The following is a 17,795-nucleotide window of genomic DNA, read 5'->3' on the forward strand; positions in this document are numbered from 1 at the left end:
CCAATAAATTCAATAATAAAAAGAAAGACCAGAGAGCTTCCTTTTATGTATATCCCAGTGTCTACCTTAGTCCCTGTTATGGGTGAATTGTGACCCCCAGAAAGATATGTTGACATCCCAGCCCTAAGTACCTCAGAATGTGACATAATTTTGGAAGTGGCGTTTGCAGATGTAATTAGTTAAGATGAGGTCATACATTAACCCAATATGACCGATGTCCTTATAAGATAATGGCCATGTGAGGAGAGACACACAGGGAGGATGCTAGGTGAAGACTAAGTCAGATACTGGAATAGAACATCTGCGAGCCAAGGACTGCCACTGTCACCAGGAAGCTCAGAGAGAGGCGTGGAACAGATTCTCCTTCAAAGCCCTCAGAAGTAATCAACACTGTCGACACCCTGATTCAGATGTATATCTTCCAGAGCTTTGAAACAATAAGTTTCTGCTGTTTTAAGCCACCCAGTTTGTGCTGCTTTGTTACAACAGCCCTGGGAAACTGACACAGTAGAAAACATGCAAAAGTGGTTTAATAACACTGTTCATATTAAATTGAATTGCTGCTACTTAAGAGAGAAAAAAGTAGGCACAACACAATGCCTCTCGGGATTAATCCAGGCCCACACTGCCTTATACAGAGGTTTTTGGGGAAAAGATTTCTCTTTGGCCTGTCTGCAGTCTCATCCAATTATCAGAGCTATTGCCAGAATAAGAGAGTCATTCTACAGCCAAACTTGTCTGATGTGGTCATCTCTTCGCTTGTGTTGTATGCACTTCTATGTATATGTTGCATTTTTCAATAAAAATGGGTTGTAGCTTTTTGGCAACTTACTGTGGTTTCATATCTTGTTTTTCTAAGATAAGATTAGGATTCATGATTCTCTGGAGATACGGTCCTACTCCATTACACTTCTAAATTTAATGTTTATTAGCTAAGATAACTGGGTTCGTGTTCTCTTCCGATACGGTCCTCTTCATTACACTTCTGAGTGTAATGTTTAGCCAGGATAGCTGGGTTCCCATCTGTAGCAACGGAGTTGGCAGAGGCTTTTCTCTTCTACAATGCCTGCCAGTGCCCCCACATCTACCAATGCAAACTCCTTAACATCCTGTGAAACCTGGCTTAAAAATTTAAAAGTTTTCCGCCGTCAGGAAACCCACCTGATTTGTGCTACCCTAATTCACTGACGATAATATGCAAACATGTATCAAGCAACTAGTGGTTGTAAGGCCCGAAGATGTACCAAGATGTTCACAATCTTTTTGTGGACACTGAAATTTATGAAAGAAAATAACCCACAGTAGAAATGACTGTCGGAAATGACAGTAGAAAAAGCCTAAAAAGTTATAGGCTTTTGCAGTTGTAGAAACAGAGAAAGAAATGCTCTCACATTCCCTGACCAAATCTCTAGAGTCCCAGTGCCTGTGTCTTGGGGTTGGGACAATTTGCTTTGCTCGGAGAGAGGCCTTTAAATACAGAGAAATGTCAGTCACAGATCTTTTATCTTCCAGGAACGCACACTATCATCGGCAGGCACAGTGTCCTTATGAAATCTTAAAAAGAAGAACCCAAACCGGTACAAAGCGACACAAGGAGGAAAAGAGGAACCGGAGAGGAGTCTGGTGAACGATCCTGCACATGGCACAGCGCTTCAGGAAACAGGGCCCGAGAAAGGGCCAGTGGGCAGAAAGCATGCAGGGGCCCACGGCCCCCGCGCCGGACCGCAGCCGGGCTGCAGTCCCCCGATACTCCTGAGCCCTGGGCAAGCCGCTGTGCCAGTTTCTTCATCCGTAATACGAGGACATTATGATTTACCTCCCTGGATCCTTGAGAAGATTCAGAGTTAACACAAGTTCTTAGAACAGTGCCCTGCACATAAAGCCTTTGATAAATATCTGCCATTGGGGGGGGGGGCAGTCCTCAGTGACCTTGGGAGGAACAATCTCTGGCCAGTAGTAGGAGCAGAAACTACCAAGTAAGGGAATTAATAAGCAAGTGAGCAGAAGACTGAGGCAGCCACAAAGTATCGATGCCTTTCACCGCAGCTGAACAATATAAGCGAGGCATGAAATAAAGGATGACCTGCGAGTATAGGCTTAAGGGCAATGCTTTCCGAGGGGACATCTCGGCGAGAAGGAAAAGGCGTGGCTCGCCAAAACTATTCTTCCGTCAGTGTGGGACTAGCCTCCCCACCCGCACGGCCGCAGGACGCGGCAGGGACCCGACCCTCCCGTCCCCGTCTCCGGCGCGCTCCCCACGGCGCAGCCTCTGCATCCGGTAAGTTTGAATCAGCGCTGACCCACCGCGGGGAGAGGCCCATTTCCTCGCGCAGCGACCTCGGAGCAGGGAGCAGCAGGCTTTCCCGTCTCCCTCCCCAGAACGACCTGTTCCACGGCTATGTGCTCATCACTCCGCTCCTCGGCCACAGCCGCCGGGACAGGATGCAGCTCCGGGAGCTAAAGAGGCAGCGCCCCAAGTTCATTCCGGCCTCAAGGACACCAAAGCGCCCCAGAGGGGAAGGGAGCAGGAAGAAAGGGGCTCGGGGGTCCTGGGGGGAGGGGGGAGCGAGGCCAGATCCCGGAGCTGGGAACGTGACCTCGGCAGTCAAGGTCGAGCAGGTCCTCCCTCTCCCAGTCCTACCAGCGAGCACCTTTGTCTTCCCGCCCGGAACAGAAGGACCCGCGCCGCGTGGGAGCGCTTAGGGGAGGCGCAAAGCCCCGGGGAGAGCCGGTCGCCACGGTCCCTTTGGGTCGCGGGGCCGACGGGGGGCTCGCAGGCAGCGCACAGGTGAGCGCGGCGGCCCCGCCCTCCAGCGGTGAAGGGCCTTTCTCTCTCAGCACCGCAGGCCGAGGTGCGGGAACTCCCTGCCCCCCCACGCCGAGCCCAGGGAGGGCCCTGGCGGCTCCCCGGGTCTCCGGCACCCGGATCCCAATCCCCGCGCGCAGCGCCCAAGTTCCTCCATTCGGCTGCTCCCGAACCCCGGCCCTCGGGGTCTCTCTCTGTCTTCCCCCATCTGTTCTCCTCCACGCCCTGCAAAAGTTTGGCCCCAGCCCGCGGGCCCAGAGCCCCGCACTCACCCTTCGGGGAGCGGAGCCGAAGCGCCCGGCGCGCGAGAGCGGAGGGTGGCGGCGCGAGCACGGAGCTCCTCACAGCGGCCTCGCAGCCCGGGCGGCCGACTCGGCTGAGAAAGGGGAGGAGGCCGCCGCGCTGTCACCTGCCCACTCTCCCACCCCGCTGCGTGACGCCGCGCAGCGCCGCCCCCGCCCGCCTGCCAGGTACCCGCGAGGGGCGGGAGGGTGGAGCCGCCGCGGGCCCGGGGAGCGGCCGGCTGGGCGCGCGCCCCGGGGCCCCGCCCGCGCCCGGCTCGAGCCGCTAGCCCGGGGCTCGGAGCGCGGCCGGACGGCGCTGCTGGCCGCTTTGGGGGGTCCGTTCTGGCCCACGGCCTGTTCACGTTTCTTTCTGAGCGCAGTGTCATCCCCGGAGCTCATCTCGAGACTTAGCATAATCAGAGTGAAAACTGTCGTCAGGCATGATTCAGGGGTGACACTAGAAAAAATCTGAAATGGGGAAAACCTGGCCCAGGGCGAGGCTGGCGGCGGAGAGGGAGAAATACGGGTGTTCCTGCTCCTGCAAAGGCTATTCGGAGGGTTAATTCTTAATCTAAAACGGAGGCCAGATGCAGGCAGGGCGAGAGGCCTGACTTGGGCTGCATCCTCTGCTTATTAAGGGGAGTGGAGGAGCTCTTAGAGAAGGAAGAGCAAATTGTATATAATCTAACTCCTTTCCTGGTTAGTAACAGCAACTGTTGCAGGAAACAAAGTCTAGCCAACTTTCTCCTTAACTGCTACTGTTGGATTGGGTGAGGCTGCACCTTACGCGTGTGCACATGCCCTCCTTTATTTTTTTAACTTACCTGGTCTTGTTTCTGGTTAAGGTCCTCTAAACGCTGTTGTGTTTTGGAATCATGACATCCATAGCTGGAAGGTAAAACAATGGTCCCAAGACTTTAAAAGCAAAACCAAGAACTAGAACTGAGTTACTGTCCAGAACACTGAAAAATAAACTGAGGGGTTGCAGTCCTGACCCAAGCCTCGCACAAACAGGGCCTGAGGCCTGTGGTTTTGTGCCGTGAGTTTAAGCATGGGCTCAGGACATGCTTAAACTCCAATTACTGAAGAGGGTGGGTAGGATGGGCACTGGGTGGACCAGAAGCCTATTTTCCTCACAGTTTGCCTTCCATCGCCTAATCTTACTGTATTGAATATGAGGTTTTAAATGTTTTATGTAAAAGTTTGAGAGCCCACACAGTAGCCATTGAAAGGAAAGCAAACAAACAAAAAACACACACACACACACAAAGGAAAGAAAGTTGAAGTCAAGGATTTCTCCTTCCTTTTAGATAACTTTGCTTTCATAATAAAAACAGGTTGTTTAGTAGATTTGGGAGATCTTTTGGGAATTAGAGACAATTGCTTAATGATATTTGTCTCTGAGGTCTGTCACTACCTACCAATCTATATATACATATACTTATGAAATTTCAAACATGCCGAAGGTCAAATGGATTCATTAGCTTAACAGTTATTGAATGCTACTATGTTCCAGGTCCTGAAGATTCAACAGACAATAAACCACCAAAAAAAATTAAAAATGCTGTTCTCCGGGAGTGCACATTCATTCTATTGGGAACAACAGACTGTGTAGGTGAGTAGGCAATATGCAGTGTTCATGTTATGATCAGGGCTGCAAAGAACAGTGAAGAAGAGATAGGGGCTTTGGAAGTGGGGAGCTGCAGTGTTGAGGTGGTTAGGGAAGACCACAATGGAAGGAAGCATTCAGCCAAAATTTTAAAGCAGTGATGTGGCCAGCCTTTATGCCATCTGGTTTATAGCACTGCTGTCAGTGGAAAAAGCATGGCTAAAGGCCCTGGGGCATGCCTAGATGTCCATGTTCACAGCACAGCAAGGCGGCCAGAGTGGACTGAGGATAGTAATAAGTAAGGTCAAAGGGGTAAGGGAAGTATTTTGAAAAATGACGTCATCCGACTGAAATTTTAAAAAGGAGTACCCTTGCAACGTTTTTGAGAATACACTGGGGGTGGGGGTTGAGATCGCAGAGGCAGAAATGATTAGGAGGGTCTAACAAAATCTGGATGAGAGATAAAAGTGGCTTGACCAGATTAGTAGTTGTGAAGATAACCAGGTTTTTAAAATATATTCTGAGGGTACTATCAACAGGATCTCCCAAGGATCTGATGCGGGGTGTGAGGGAGGAAAAAAGAAATGAAGAATGACTTCAGGGTGTTTGCCATGAGCAGCTGGAAGGAGAGAGTCACCATGTACTAAGAGGAGGACTGAGAGCTTTTCTCCATGAGAGGTGGTGTGTGTACCTCTTGTCGTGGTCGCGAGCTCAGCCCCTGCTGCTCTCAAGGCCTTTTCACTGTGGTGGTTATCCTGTTTGAGAATCCCCCCCCCAAATCAACACATGGCTTTTATTGCATCTTTAAAATATCACAAATAAATGTGGCAAGTCATTTGACAACTTGCTGTTTCTCTAGCTGGACAACTTGGATCTTACCCACCAGCCTGCTGAGTGTTCCTTTTTCAGAAACATAGGGACTGTCCCCAACTTTTATGAAGTTTGGCTGAGTATCTTAACTGCACTGTGAGAATGAATCTTTCATGATGGACCTTGTCTTGGATGTAAACATTCAGATTTACCCTGTAGACTTAGGTGACAAGTTCCAGTTGGTCATAGCCAGTACCTTGTGTGAAGATAGAAGCCTGGATGATGCTAATAGAGGGTGTGAGAGTAGTAAGATAGAAAGTGCCTAGTTTCTTGATGATCTTGGAACCAGCATACCGGCCGAGGAATGCCTCCTTGGACTTTTATCAAAAGAAATGCATTTATGCCCTGGCAGGTGTGGCTCAGTGGTAAAGCATTGGCCCAAAGTTGTCCAGGGTTCGATTCCCAGTCAAGGGCATGTACCTGGGTTGCAGATTCGTTCCCCAGCCTGGGTTCGGGCAAGTGCAAGGCAACTAATCAATTGTGTCTCTCACATCAATGTTTCTCTCCCCCCCCACTCCCTCCCTTCCCCTCTCTCTAATCATCAGTGGAAAAAATATCCTCAGGTGAGGATTAACAAAAAAAAAAAAGGAAAGGTGAAAGAAAATGCATTTATATTTTATTTAAGTGACCTTGGGTAATCAGATAATCCTAATCCTAATTCATAAAAACTGCTCCCATTGGGCAGGTGTTTTTAGGTTTATCATAATTCCCACCACTACCTAATGTTGACTGGGAGTTGCCAGTTATCATCCTATCATAGTTTTTCTTTACATCAAAAATGAAAGACAGACATAGCCATGTGTTTCAGGAGAAGTGGAGGAGCCTATGTCATTGTGGAAGAGGCTATTCCTACATGACTAATACTGCACAGCCACTCTTAGTGCACATCGTACTAAATGTACTTGACTTAAGAAGCTATTATGAAAGTAGCCACAGTAAGAATTATGACTAGAATAGCAAAGACACATAATGATAAATTAACTAAATGAAAAACTTAATGGACTGAAAACAAGGACTGGAATTACAGCAGTGGTAATGTTGTAAAATGTGTTAAGTAAAATTTTTCTTGGCATGAAAACCTTTTGCCAATGATGGGATTACAAAAAGGTTGATTGCAGCAGATATTGTTTCCTGAACAGAGACTAACATTTTCAGATCTGAGTATCAACAGGTATAATATTCCTTAACATGCTGAAGCTAGGCCGAAGGGGCTTACAGCACAAAATTGCATGAAATGGTTAAATCATTTATATTCTCCCCTCCCCCAGCCAATGAGAGTACACATATAAAATATACAAACACCACTCAATTAACTATAGTCATCTGTAGCGTCCAAAAGGTTTTAAGTGTTTGTATAGCTTTTGGAGATCGTGCTGGTAATGGGCATATCAGGAAATTATTTGTGTGCGGAGTAAACAGGACTGCAGGAGGTGATCCAGCAAGTTGGTACTGACGCTGGACTTGTTTTACAAAACTTAAACCCATGGTTGCAGTTTGCACAAGTCACACAACATGTTTACTTCATAATTCAATCGGAATCATATTTAATTTAAAAAAGAGAACGTCATGAATGCAGTAAAATGTGAAATGGATGTACTACCATGGTTTGAACCACAGGAGACATGTCAACAGATGTGGTGCCAGGTCAAAGAGATTTTTTTGGATGGATATAGGAAATTGGTTTGTGCATATATAATATATATAAAAACACTAAAACAGTACAATTTTTGAAAGAGTTAACTCAATTCTCAAAGACCTATTAAGGACTATTATTTCCTCATTCTGGCCCAACTTCAACAGTTGGGCTAAAGTATTTTCTATATTTACATAGAAACTATACAGAGCAACACAATGGATGGGATGATGGAGTGAGGGGAAGCTAGGCAGTGGGAGCCACCTGAGAAGCAGCGCTCCAGTTGTCTGAACAGGAAGGTGTTAACGGGCTAATTTTGTGCTGTGGCCAACTCCAACCACAAACAATGAGATGAACAAAAGAGAAGCCACTTGAGCCAAACATTTTTTGTCTTCAACAGTTGACCACCAGTGAATGCCAAGGAAACAAAGCCACTGGCCAGGCCTAAGGTTGCAGCCCTATTAAATAACCATTGGCAGGATGTCAAGGAATAAAAAAAGAAAGAAAGAAAAAAGAGGAGCTTGAGGAGCTTGGTCTTAAACATTGCCTAACTTGTATTTTTAGTGACAAGTAACAAACCAGGTTAGGATTCTAACATTCATTTCTTTGCAAGCCCTGAGAAAGCACAGACTAGGAGAGCTATACTAACCCATGACCATGAAGTTTCTGAGTACCCCATGGGATAACAGGAGTGGGTTAGACAGGAGAACACAAGGCATCTGTAGATTCCCACACACAGAAAATTAAGAGAGGTCACAACAGGGTTGTTGATAAATATATTTCCTTTAGCTTTTTCTACTTTTACATTGCCCACTTAAAAAAAAATGTAAAAAATAAAAATAGAAAACAACTAGATCACAGTAAAAGAAGTGTACTTCCTGTATTTGAACTGTTTTCTTAATTAATTGTAAAGAAAAAGCTTGGTAGAAAGTATAAAAGCATCTATGATGCTATTTTCAGCCTTACTGTTAAACAGGCTTAGGGCTATGTTAATAAAACATGTGCATTTATTGTTTATATATATGTATGTTTTGTACTTCTCACCTGAGGATATTTTTTCCATTGCTTTTCAGAGTGTGGATCAGAGGGAGAGAGGGGCGAGGAGAGAGAGAATCGATGTGAGAGAGACACATCTCTCACATCAACTGGCTTGCTCCAGCACCTACTCTGACTGGAGAGGGGGAGAGGTGAGGGAGTGGGGGGGGGGCAGGGAGTGAACCCACAACCCAGGTACCTGCCCTTGACTGGGAATTGAACCAGAGACCCTTCAGTGTGCAGGCCGACGCTCTAACCACTTAGCCACTCTGGCCAGGGCTGTTTCTATATATTTTTTAAAACTATGCATTTCATGAGTGTACCATGCATGACTTCAGTTAAAACTGGGATCAACTTGAGGTAAACAACTGGCTAAGTGTCTTTTGAAATATGGCAGGACACAAGTACCCATTAGCAAAGGCACCGTGGAAGGAAAATTGTAAAATGTAAAAGGCATTGCAGAGAAGTTACAGGTGATCACTACCTTTGTAATAGGTTCATTGATATATATTGTCAGTAAGGCTAGATGAATATCAACTGAATGAAAAGGGGTGAGACAGGGTAGGTACATTTAGGGTTGGATAATTTGAATAATTTTGGTAGACTCTGGGCTATAAGGACAGTCCCTAGTTGTCTGATACGTGGCCCTGGGGTGATTTAGAGCAAAGAGGAATACTGGCTTGGAGTGTGAGAGTTTGGAGTGTGGACTCTGGATTGGTTGCTTTGTATGTCAAAGGGGAGTCCTCTAGGAATTAGCTAGTCGTGGGAGGGACAGTGTCCCCAGGATCAAGGTACCAAAGGTCCCAGAGTGTCAAGAATACGGAAAATAGAGCCAATGCACTTAGTTATACAAAAAGATACAGAGGGATTTCTATGAGGTATAACTGAAAGAAAAAAAGACAGAACTGCGTATAGGCCATTTTTGCAAAATAAAATATTTTCCCATCTATGTCTACATAGGTCCATATAGAATTATAATGTGAAAGAACACATACTTGGTTAATAGCTTGGGTTATGGCAGAAGGAGTAAGGGATGGGGAGTGAGGTGCTGATGTGGGAGGAGAGGGGTTCCCATGATAGTAACAGCATGTTGAACATCCCATTATGTATAATTAAGTGTGTCACAAAGAGAGGCTTGGAAGAATGCCACCAAAATGTTAGTAGTGGTTACCTCACGGTAGTATATTTCTACATGACCATTACATGTCTTTTGTAAGTTTCTATGTTGCTTGAATTTTTACAGTGCACATGTATACAGTTGTCCCTTGGTATCCACAGGGGATTGGTTCCAGGACCCCCCATAAATACGAAAATCTAAGGATACTCAAGACCCTTCCATAAAATGGCATAGTACACACATCCTCCCATATACTTTAAATCATCTCTAGATTACTTTTGCTATCTAATACAATGTAAGTGCTATGTAAATAATTGTTATAATGGCCCGGCCGGGCGTGGCTCAGCGGTTGAGCATCGACCTAGGATCCAGGCGATCGGGGTTCGATTCCTGGTCAGGGCACATGCCCAGGTTGCGGGCTCGATCAATGACTTTCTCATCATTGATGTTCCTATCTCTCTCTCTCCCTCTCCTTTCCTCTCTCTGAAATCAATAAAGATATATTTTAAAAAAAATAGTTGTTATAATGTATTATTTAGGGAATAATGACAATAAAAAGACCTCTGTATGTGTTCAGTACAGACACAACCATCATAGGCCTAACTAGGTAGTACATGTTAGCAACAATGTAAAGTTTTTTTGGAATATTTTTTATTCACAGTTGGTTGAATCTGCCAATGTGAAACCCACAGATATGGAGAACAGACTGCATTTATATAACTAGAAAGAAGCAATACACTCTCTTGGGTTCCGACCTAGTTTGCAGGGACATGGCTAAATGCACTAGGAAGGTTGGAATCATCAGTAAATACAGGACCTGTTATGGTGCCTCCCTCAGGAAAATGGTGAAGAAAGTTGAAATCAGCCAGCACACCAAGTACACTTGCTCCTTCTATGGTAAAACTAAGATGAAGAGACGAGCTGTGGGGTCTGGCACTACGGTTCCTACGTGAAAATGGTAGCTGGTGGTACCTGAACCCACAACCCCACTTCCACGGTCACAGTGAAGTCCACCATCAGAAGACTGAAGGAACTGAAAGACCAGTAGAAGCTCCACAATTTGAAACACTGCTAGTGTATAATAAATGGGTTAATTTAAGTTAAAAAAAAAAAAGAAGCAATATAGTTATTTGTAGTTTGGAGGAAGACTTCTTTTTTCTTAAAATTAAAAAAAAATTCCAATTTCAATAGCATTCTCAAAAGTCCTAAGCATCACAAAAGGGAGGCAGATGAGAATAAAATGGTAAGAGCTTAAGAAAATCAACGTAAAGTAAATGTATACAAAACATTTGTCCAGAAGGTGTGATATTAGGCCTAACACTTACACATTTAAAAACTCAACAACCATATACTTGGTACTCAAGCTCACAAAAACTTCTTTTACAAGTCTCCTGCTGATAAGAATCAGGAAGTATAAGATTAGATTCATGATAATAACTTATGGGTTGACACAAGAAGAGTAGACAGTAAAATAGAAATTTTATGACAACATTTCATGTTTAAGTCAGATTCCCTGTCAGGACATTTTTTGCCTTGATGAATGAAGTAGGATTTGGTCACATCTTAACAAGATTCAGAGAAAGGAAGTTCAAGTATGAGTACAAGCTGCCATCTGATGCATTAAAATAAAGTTGTGGATGTGGGGTAGGAGGGGTCAATGGGGGGGGGAAGGGGACATCTGTAATACTTTCAACAATAAAGATAAATTAAAAAATAAAAAATAAAAATAAAATAAAGAAAACAAGGGATTTTCCCCAAGTTAAAAAATTCCTGTGACGTACTTTTTGGATTGTCGGAGGAAATGAATCCAAAAATAGTTAACATAAAGATAGACAAGTCAACTAAATGAAATCACTGCAAAAACTGAATACACAAATAAGAAAGAATAAAACATTTTTTATGCTAACTTTTCAACTATTATTTTTAATATAATCATCCTCAGTAAAATTGTCCTTGAAAGTCAAAATGAACAGGCTGATGGTGTAGCCAGTTGGAGAAGGTCAGTGCTGTTCACCAGCATTACTCATCCTGAGACAGCACCTTATAGCTCACAGGCTGTTCAAAGTTCCACATGGGGCACCATGACTTGTCTGCTTGTACTACAGCAATAGGGGCTGCCCCTGGTAATAGCAACTGGGATCAAGAGGCATGTTTTGATTAAATATAATATAAAAGTCTGTTTTAGGATTTCATGCAAATATGAATCTCATTTTAAAATGTGGGGAGAAAAATCACCTAAATTCAGGGCTAATTTAACTGTTACTGAACAGTTTAAAAAGAAAAGTCTCATTTAAAATATTTCATCAAAAGAGACACAAAGGTACTTAAGCTTGACAATCATCCTTCCTCATCACTGCTGCTCCAGGCATCTTCAAATGCTGGATTTAACTGTGATCTGGTTGTAGTCTAAAAGGGGGGAAAAGAAGATTCGATTAGTCTACCTCACGATTTTAGGTTCAAAATATAGTTATGAAATATATCAGATGAAAAACAATTAGATATTTTGTAAGAAACCATATAATTGTTAATTACAAAACAAAAGTAATATAAGAAATGCCACACACACAATATAATGTAATTTCATTTTAAATAGAGTTTTAAAATTTATCCAAATTATCTGTTTCCCTCGAAGCAGTTACCTCACAACACATACATACATGTGAGCTCATGAGAGCGTGTGCGCACACAAACACACACATGCACACACCATGATGCTATTGCTTAATGCATTTCTGCAACTCTTTGGAATTACCTGGAGAAGGTAATAAATTACATCCATGTAGCTAAGACTGTACTCAGGTCTATAGTATGACTTGACAACTTTTTATTGGTTGGATGGACCTGACTTTTATAAATAAGTAAATATCCATGTATGAGGAATAAGGTATTCATCAAACTGAGTAATACCATTTTTGGTTCAAAAGTAATTTAGGTTATTAAGTCATGAGGTTTATTTATTTATTTTTAAATATGTCTTTATTGATTTCAGAGAGAGGAAGGGAGAGGGAGAGAGAGATAGAAACATCAGTGATGAGTCTGTGATTGGCTGCCTTCTGCATGCCCCCTGCTGGGGATTGAGCCCACAACCAACCCAAGCATGTGCCCTGACTGGGAATCAAACCAAGATCCCCTGGATCATAGATCGATGTGCAACCACTGAGCCATGCCGGCCGGGCTATTTATTTAAAGCAGTTCAGAAGCAATGCAAAATGTGTCAGAAATGGTAACATGTTTGTCATTAGCACACAGGTTTCCCTGGGAGATTTCTTGGAAAGATAACATACATTTGGATGATGTTTATTTAAAACAACAAAACATCACAGTATTCTTACAACTTTAGAGTTGTACCTAATAAAGACAATCAGCAACTAGAGGAATTTTCATTATGTGTGGTATTTTAAATGAATTCACTTTTCTGGGAAACATTTTAAATGGCCACCTTCGTACTCTGGCCCATGATGAAAGGGCTTTGAGGCAGTCTCGCCTGTTTGTGGGTCTAGGCATCATGAGCCAGGTTTGCTGCTCATTCTGCAGCTTTTATATTTACTACAAGACCCCAAATCCAATAACATTTTAGCACCAAGACTACTCTTAAGTTATCTTACAGATGTTGCCTTTTACAACATACAGCAATATTTTATGATAAGGGTAACCCCTACTGCATGTCTGAGAATGTTCATTTCCTTTTTGATGACCATGACAACTTATAATCTTATAATTCAAACAATGATAACGGTAGAAAAAGTAGGTATTCCAGTAAGTACCCTAAGTATTAGCCAGGAGAGCTGTAAAACAATGTATTAACTTAGGTATTCTTTATAGCTGTTAAAGCTACAGATCAGTCTATAACTAACCTAATGTTGGCTATTGTCACTATTAGTAAATCTAATGTTGACTATCATCACTTTATTGTACAAACAAAATTCCAATATACCCCAAATATCCAGATACCAAACTACTACCAAATTTCAGCTAACTATACACTTATTTCTAGCAGCAGTCCCTGGGTTTGCAAGAGTACTGAAGTCTATTCATTTATTTCTTCATTCAAATGTTTACTGAACTTCCTATCTTTCTGGGTTTATAATTTAACTACTAAGTTATTTAGTGAGAGTTTATTCAAAGATGCATTGTCCTTAAGGGCTAGGTGACTCCTCTTCCCCATTCTATCTATGAAAGCCTTTACCTCTGCTTACATATCTACCAAAAATGTCCCTGGGTGGATAAACCATACAAAGCTCATGCCTCCAACCAAATTCCACTATGGAAGCCCACTATATAACCTATTAAACATTTAAATTTCATTTGGAGATTCAGCAGAGAAGTAAAACTATATTTTACTATAAGTTATTTTTGCTATGGTGAGCAAAGAAACAAAAATAATTAAGTGAAAATCAAAATGTAGTTGTATATAAATTTTACTGTTTATAGTAGCAAAGGATAACAATATATATTCATTACAGTATTATAAGAAGTATATTTTATTGTTAAAAATCACAAGTAAAACATCATACTTATCGTTAAAAGCTGCATTAAAAATATGTATGGATGTGATAAACATATTATTGAGACCCACTGATCAAGTGTAACTACCAACAGTTTTCTCTACAACATCTCCTCCTAGTGGACATCCTTTCTATGCTTGAACATTTCTACTTTACTAAGCTGCCTGTTCTACCGACAGGTAGTTGTGAATGTCATGGAGATAGGGAAGCACGAGTTTAGAGGGGATCTAGTCCAGGTTCAAAAAATGGGAAGAAAGGAAAAAACCAAACATCTACCACATATACATCTTGATAAATTCTAAATTTCTTAATGGTAATTACTGGTAAGTCTCCATAGGTAGAATATAGGGTTGTTTATGTCAGCAAGTGATTATACACCTACACAAATGATAAATAAAACAGCTCTGTATTTTGTGACTCAAAGTAAGATTCCTGGTGAGAGGTCAGATTTAAACTGTATGTAGCTGACCTACAGATCGCAGAAAGGAAAAACTGATCAAGAGTTATATAGGCTTGCCCTGACCAAGACTATTTTAGGAAGAGGGGGCAAAAGGAAGGCAGATTCCTCAGATATAATAAAACAGCCTGCCAATTAAATAACAGGATTTATGCTTCAACACCATAAAACCTGTTCCTATTACCTAATACCCATCAGTTTCTTATGGCAGAACTAAATTCCTCCTCTATCTTGGATTTCGGAAGAAACACCCATAAGTGATTATATCTTGTTGATGAATAAGTAAATCTCACCTAAGGGTGGACCTGAAAGGGACCTAAGAACAATTTTGCTATGATGATTCTAATATTTGGAGATATAAACTTGTCCAGGCCACTAATTAATGGAAAAACTGGGATTCAAACCCAGTTACCTACCAGCTTTATTATTACTTAGTTTACCTGAAACTAAAGACTAACTGTGTGTGTGTATGTGTGTTTTGTTCTATGTTATGTCGCCTCTCTGGGAAACTGCAGGAGTCATTTATTTGATAGTTGAGATGAAAAACTTTTAAAAATGAGTTAAACAGTAAATATACATGTAACGAACAGGGTCTTGTGTAGAGGGACTTCTGTACTGGGATCTGCATCACAATCACATTCATGCTCTACCTACATTCACAGACATCTTTCAAACGAAAATTTTGTGAAAATAATGAGAATGATTGCTATCTAAAGTAAAACAGTATATTTTAAAAGATAAGGTTTTATAGCTCCAAATCTAAAACAAAAACAAAGCTAACTTGTGTATCTCTATTTGCTTTTCTACTTGTTCAGGTTAATTTCTCCTATACAAAAACTCCTCTAGATGAGTTCAAACTATCACTAACTATGTAAAAAGGAAACAAACCATCAGAATCACATGCTACCTTTATATAGAAATTAGGAATTTTAATTTTCTTCTAATATCCCTTTTCCAAACATAGTCACAGATTTACTTTTATTTTCACTTGGTAAATAATTGTTATACTTCCTAACAGGACCTATACTAGTATAACTTGGATTTAATGTAGCGATTCCCAAACAGCAGGACACAGTAATTAAATAACAATGCAAAATAAATGGCTGAACCAAACTATTTGACCACATTAATCTTTCTACAGAATATTCAGTCATTTAAAGCTGCTGTGCACTAAAACTAATCAAAGCCATAATAAACCAAATTAGACATGTGAGGAAATCTGGAAGTATTTATACAGTGTTTGGCCGGCTGCTTGAAGATTTGTCATTGTGTGTGTTTTTCTCTCTCTTTCATTTAGATTAAGGCCAAAAGAAAACAATTCACAGACTTTACACTGCAGTAACCATATCAGTTGCAAATTTAGGTATGAAATATATTTTGTCAATAGCTGCTAAATGCTATCAATTACTCCCATAAAAATTCATTTCCATGGAAACAAAGCTCTGTTTCCATAAAGGAACTAAATATATGAAAAATGTTTTTAGAATTCCAAACTTGCTCTCAATGACTTTCTTCCATCTCCATTTAAGATGTTTTACTTTAACTCTGACCTGGGTAAGATTAACTTAAGGTGTTTCTAACTACATCATTTATATTTCCAACTTTAAAAAATTACACATATAAATATTGGTTTTTTGCTGGGCTGGGCGTGGCTCAGTGGTTAAGCATCGACCTAGGATCCAGGCGATCAGGGTTTGATTCCCGGTCAGGGCACATGCCCGGGTTGCGGGCTGCAGCCGATCAATGACTCTCTCATCATTGATGTTTCTATCTCTCTCTCTCCCTCTCCTTTCCTTTCTCTGAAATCAATAAAGATATATTAAAAAATTTAAAAAAATAAATAAATAAAATAAAAATATTGGTTTTTAGACATTAGTCTTTTTATATTGCAGAAATTACAATAAATGGAGATGATTAATAGTGCTTGGTAAAACCACCTTTGGTACGAAAGATATCACCTCCAGATAGCCTGACATAAAAATTAAAAAAAATACAGTCTACTACTTAAGACCAGGGATTCATCTTTGTTTACTTGTCACATTTTTAAGGCTTTATATTCATGCTGTCATATTTATACCAATTTATGCTCTAAGACAGGAACTAGCAGACTGCTTGCTGGCAGCAACGTAAATTGGTAAAAATTTGACAGTGTGAATAAAGAGCCTTAGAAATGTCATCCATTCTATCCAAAGAAGTAATCAAAAATATAAACAACCTATGAACAGATATTTACTTGGATTTGTTAATAATGATCAAAAGAAATGTTTCCAAATTAGTAAATATTTAAGTAAATTATGGTATATAAATGACAGAATGCTATATTATTAAGAACAGTAGTTATTAACAACATGAAAGAAGTTTATTGTACAATATTAAGTGAGAAAAGTAGGATGCCAAGTTGTATCTCCAAGCATGGTATTAAGTGTGTTAAAAAACACACATATGCATAGAAAAAAAGTAGTGAATTAAAATGTAAATAGTAATTAATTCAGCTTTAAGAATTTGTTCTTCTTTTAATGTTTTTCTGGATTTTCTAAACGTCTTATAACAGGCAAATTATTTTTAAAATCAGAAAATAGAAAGAAATGTTTTAAAAGTTTCTTCCACATAAAGTAAATTAATAAACTTTTCTTTACAATTTAGAAGTCACTGTCCAATCTATACAAATAATATTTACCTCAGCATCATCAGGAACTGGTTCATATAAGGATGGTACCCAAGCAAGAATATTGCAGTCTCTGCTACCACTATAAAGTTCCTATAACAAAGAAAGTGAAGATGTGATTGTGGGTTAATTAATTTGAAGTTGGCACCAAACTGAAACAAATTACATTAATTTTTAAATGATTAATTCTGAGGTTATATCAATTAGATTAATTCTAATTCTACTCCAAAGAAACTGGACTTGTGCCCTTTTAAAACTTGTTGATGTAGTAAAGCTTTGTTTTATATTTAAAAACAGTATCATGATACCTCAGAGCTTGCTAACATGAAAAATTTACAAAACACTCAACATCCTAGTGTGTTTTTTTTTTCATTCTTATCAGTCATAGTATTCATTTATTTCAAGTATCAAAGTAGAGAAAGAAAAAAAATGGAAGTTTGTCCTTTGTCAAAAACTGAGTTTAAAAGTTAATGCCAAGGAGAGACTGAAGAACTGTTCCAGACAGAAGGAAAGTAGAGACATGAAAACTAAGGGCAGCACGAGATTTTTTAAAAATATGTTTTTATTGATTTCAGACAGAGAGGAAGGGAGAGGGATAGAGAGACAGAAACACGAATGAGAGAGACATCGATCAGTTGCCTCCTGCACGTCCCCTACTGGGAATTAAGCCCGAAGCCCGGGTGTGAGCCCTGGTCTGGAAACCAACCAGTGACCTCTTGGTTCCTGGGCCAACCCTCAATCACTGAGGAACACGGGCTAGGCAGCACGTGATTTTGAACTGGACCCTTTGACAATTTTGAAGACAGACACCAGT

The 17,795-nt window shown here is 40.9% G+C and overlaps 1 protein-coding gene and 1 pseudogene across 2 annotated transcripts in view; one reads left to right on the forward strand and one right to left on the reverse strand.

Annotated features, from left to right (window-relative positions):
• The first annotated feature begins 10,124 nt into the window (after positions 1–10,124).
• LOC107526322 (large ribosomal subunit protein eL43 pseudogene) lies at positions 10,125–10,402 on the forward strand (annotated as a pseudogene).
• Positions 10,403–10,814: 412 nt separating this feature from the next.
• Positions 10,815–17,795, reverse strand: part of ERCC8 (ERCC excision repair 8, CSA ubiquitin ligase complex subunit) — a 41,136-nt gene continuing 34,155 nt past the window's right edge. For both annotated transcript variants that reach the window (XM_016198739.2, XM_016198740.2), the window contains 2 exons: positions 16,994–17,074; positions 10,815–11,760 (listed from right to left, as the gene is read on the reverse strand). In XM_016198739.2, the coding sequence (XP_016054225.1) occupies positions 11,692–11,760; positions 16,994–17,074 (150 nt within the window). In that variant the 3' untranslated portion in view covers positions 10,815–11,691. The remainder of the gene's footprint in view (positions 11,761–16,993; positions 17,075–17,795) is intronic.

Source organism: Miniopterus natalensis, chromosome 3 (genome assembly GCF_054644295.1).
Source record: "Miniopterus natalensis isolate mMinNat1 chromosome 3, mMinNat1.hap1, whole genome shotgun sequence".
Taxonomy (NCBI): domain Eukaryota; kingdom Metazoa; phylum Chordata; class Mammalia; order Chiroptera; family Miniopteridae; genus Miniopterus; species Miniopterus natalensis.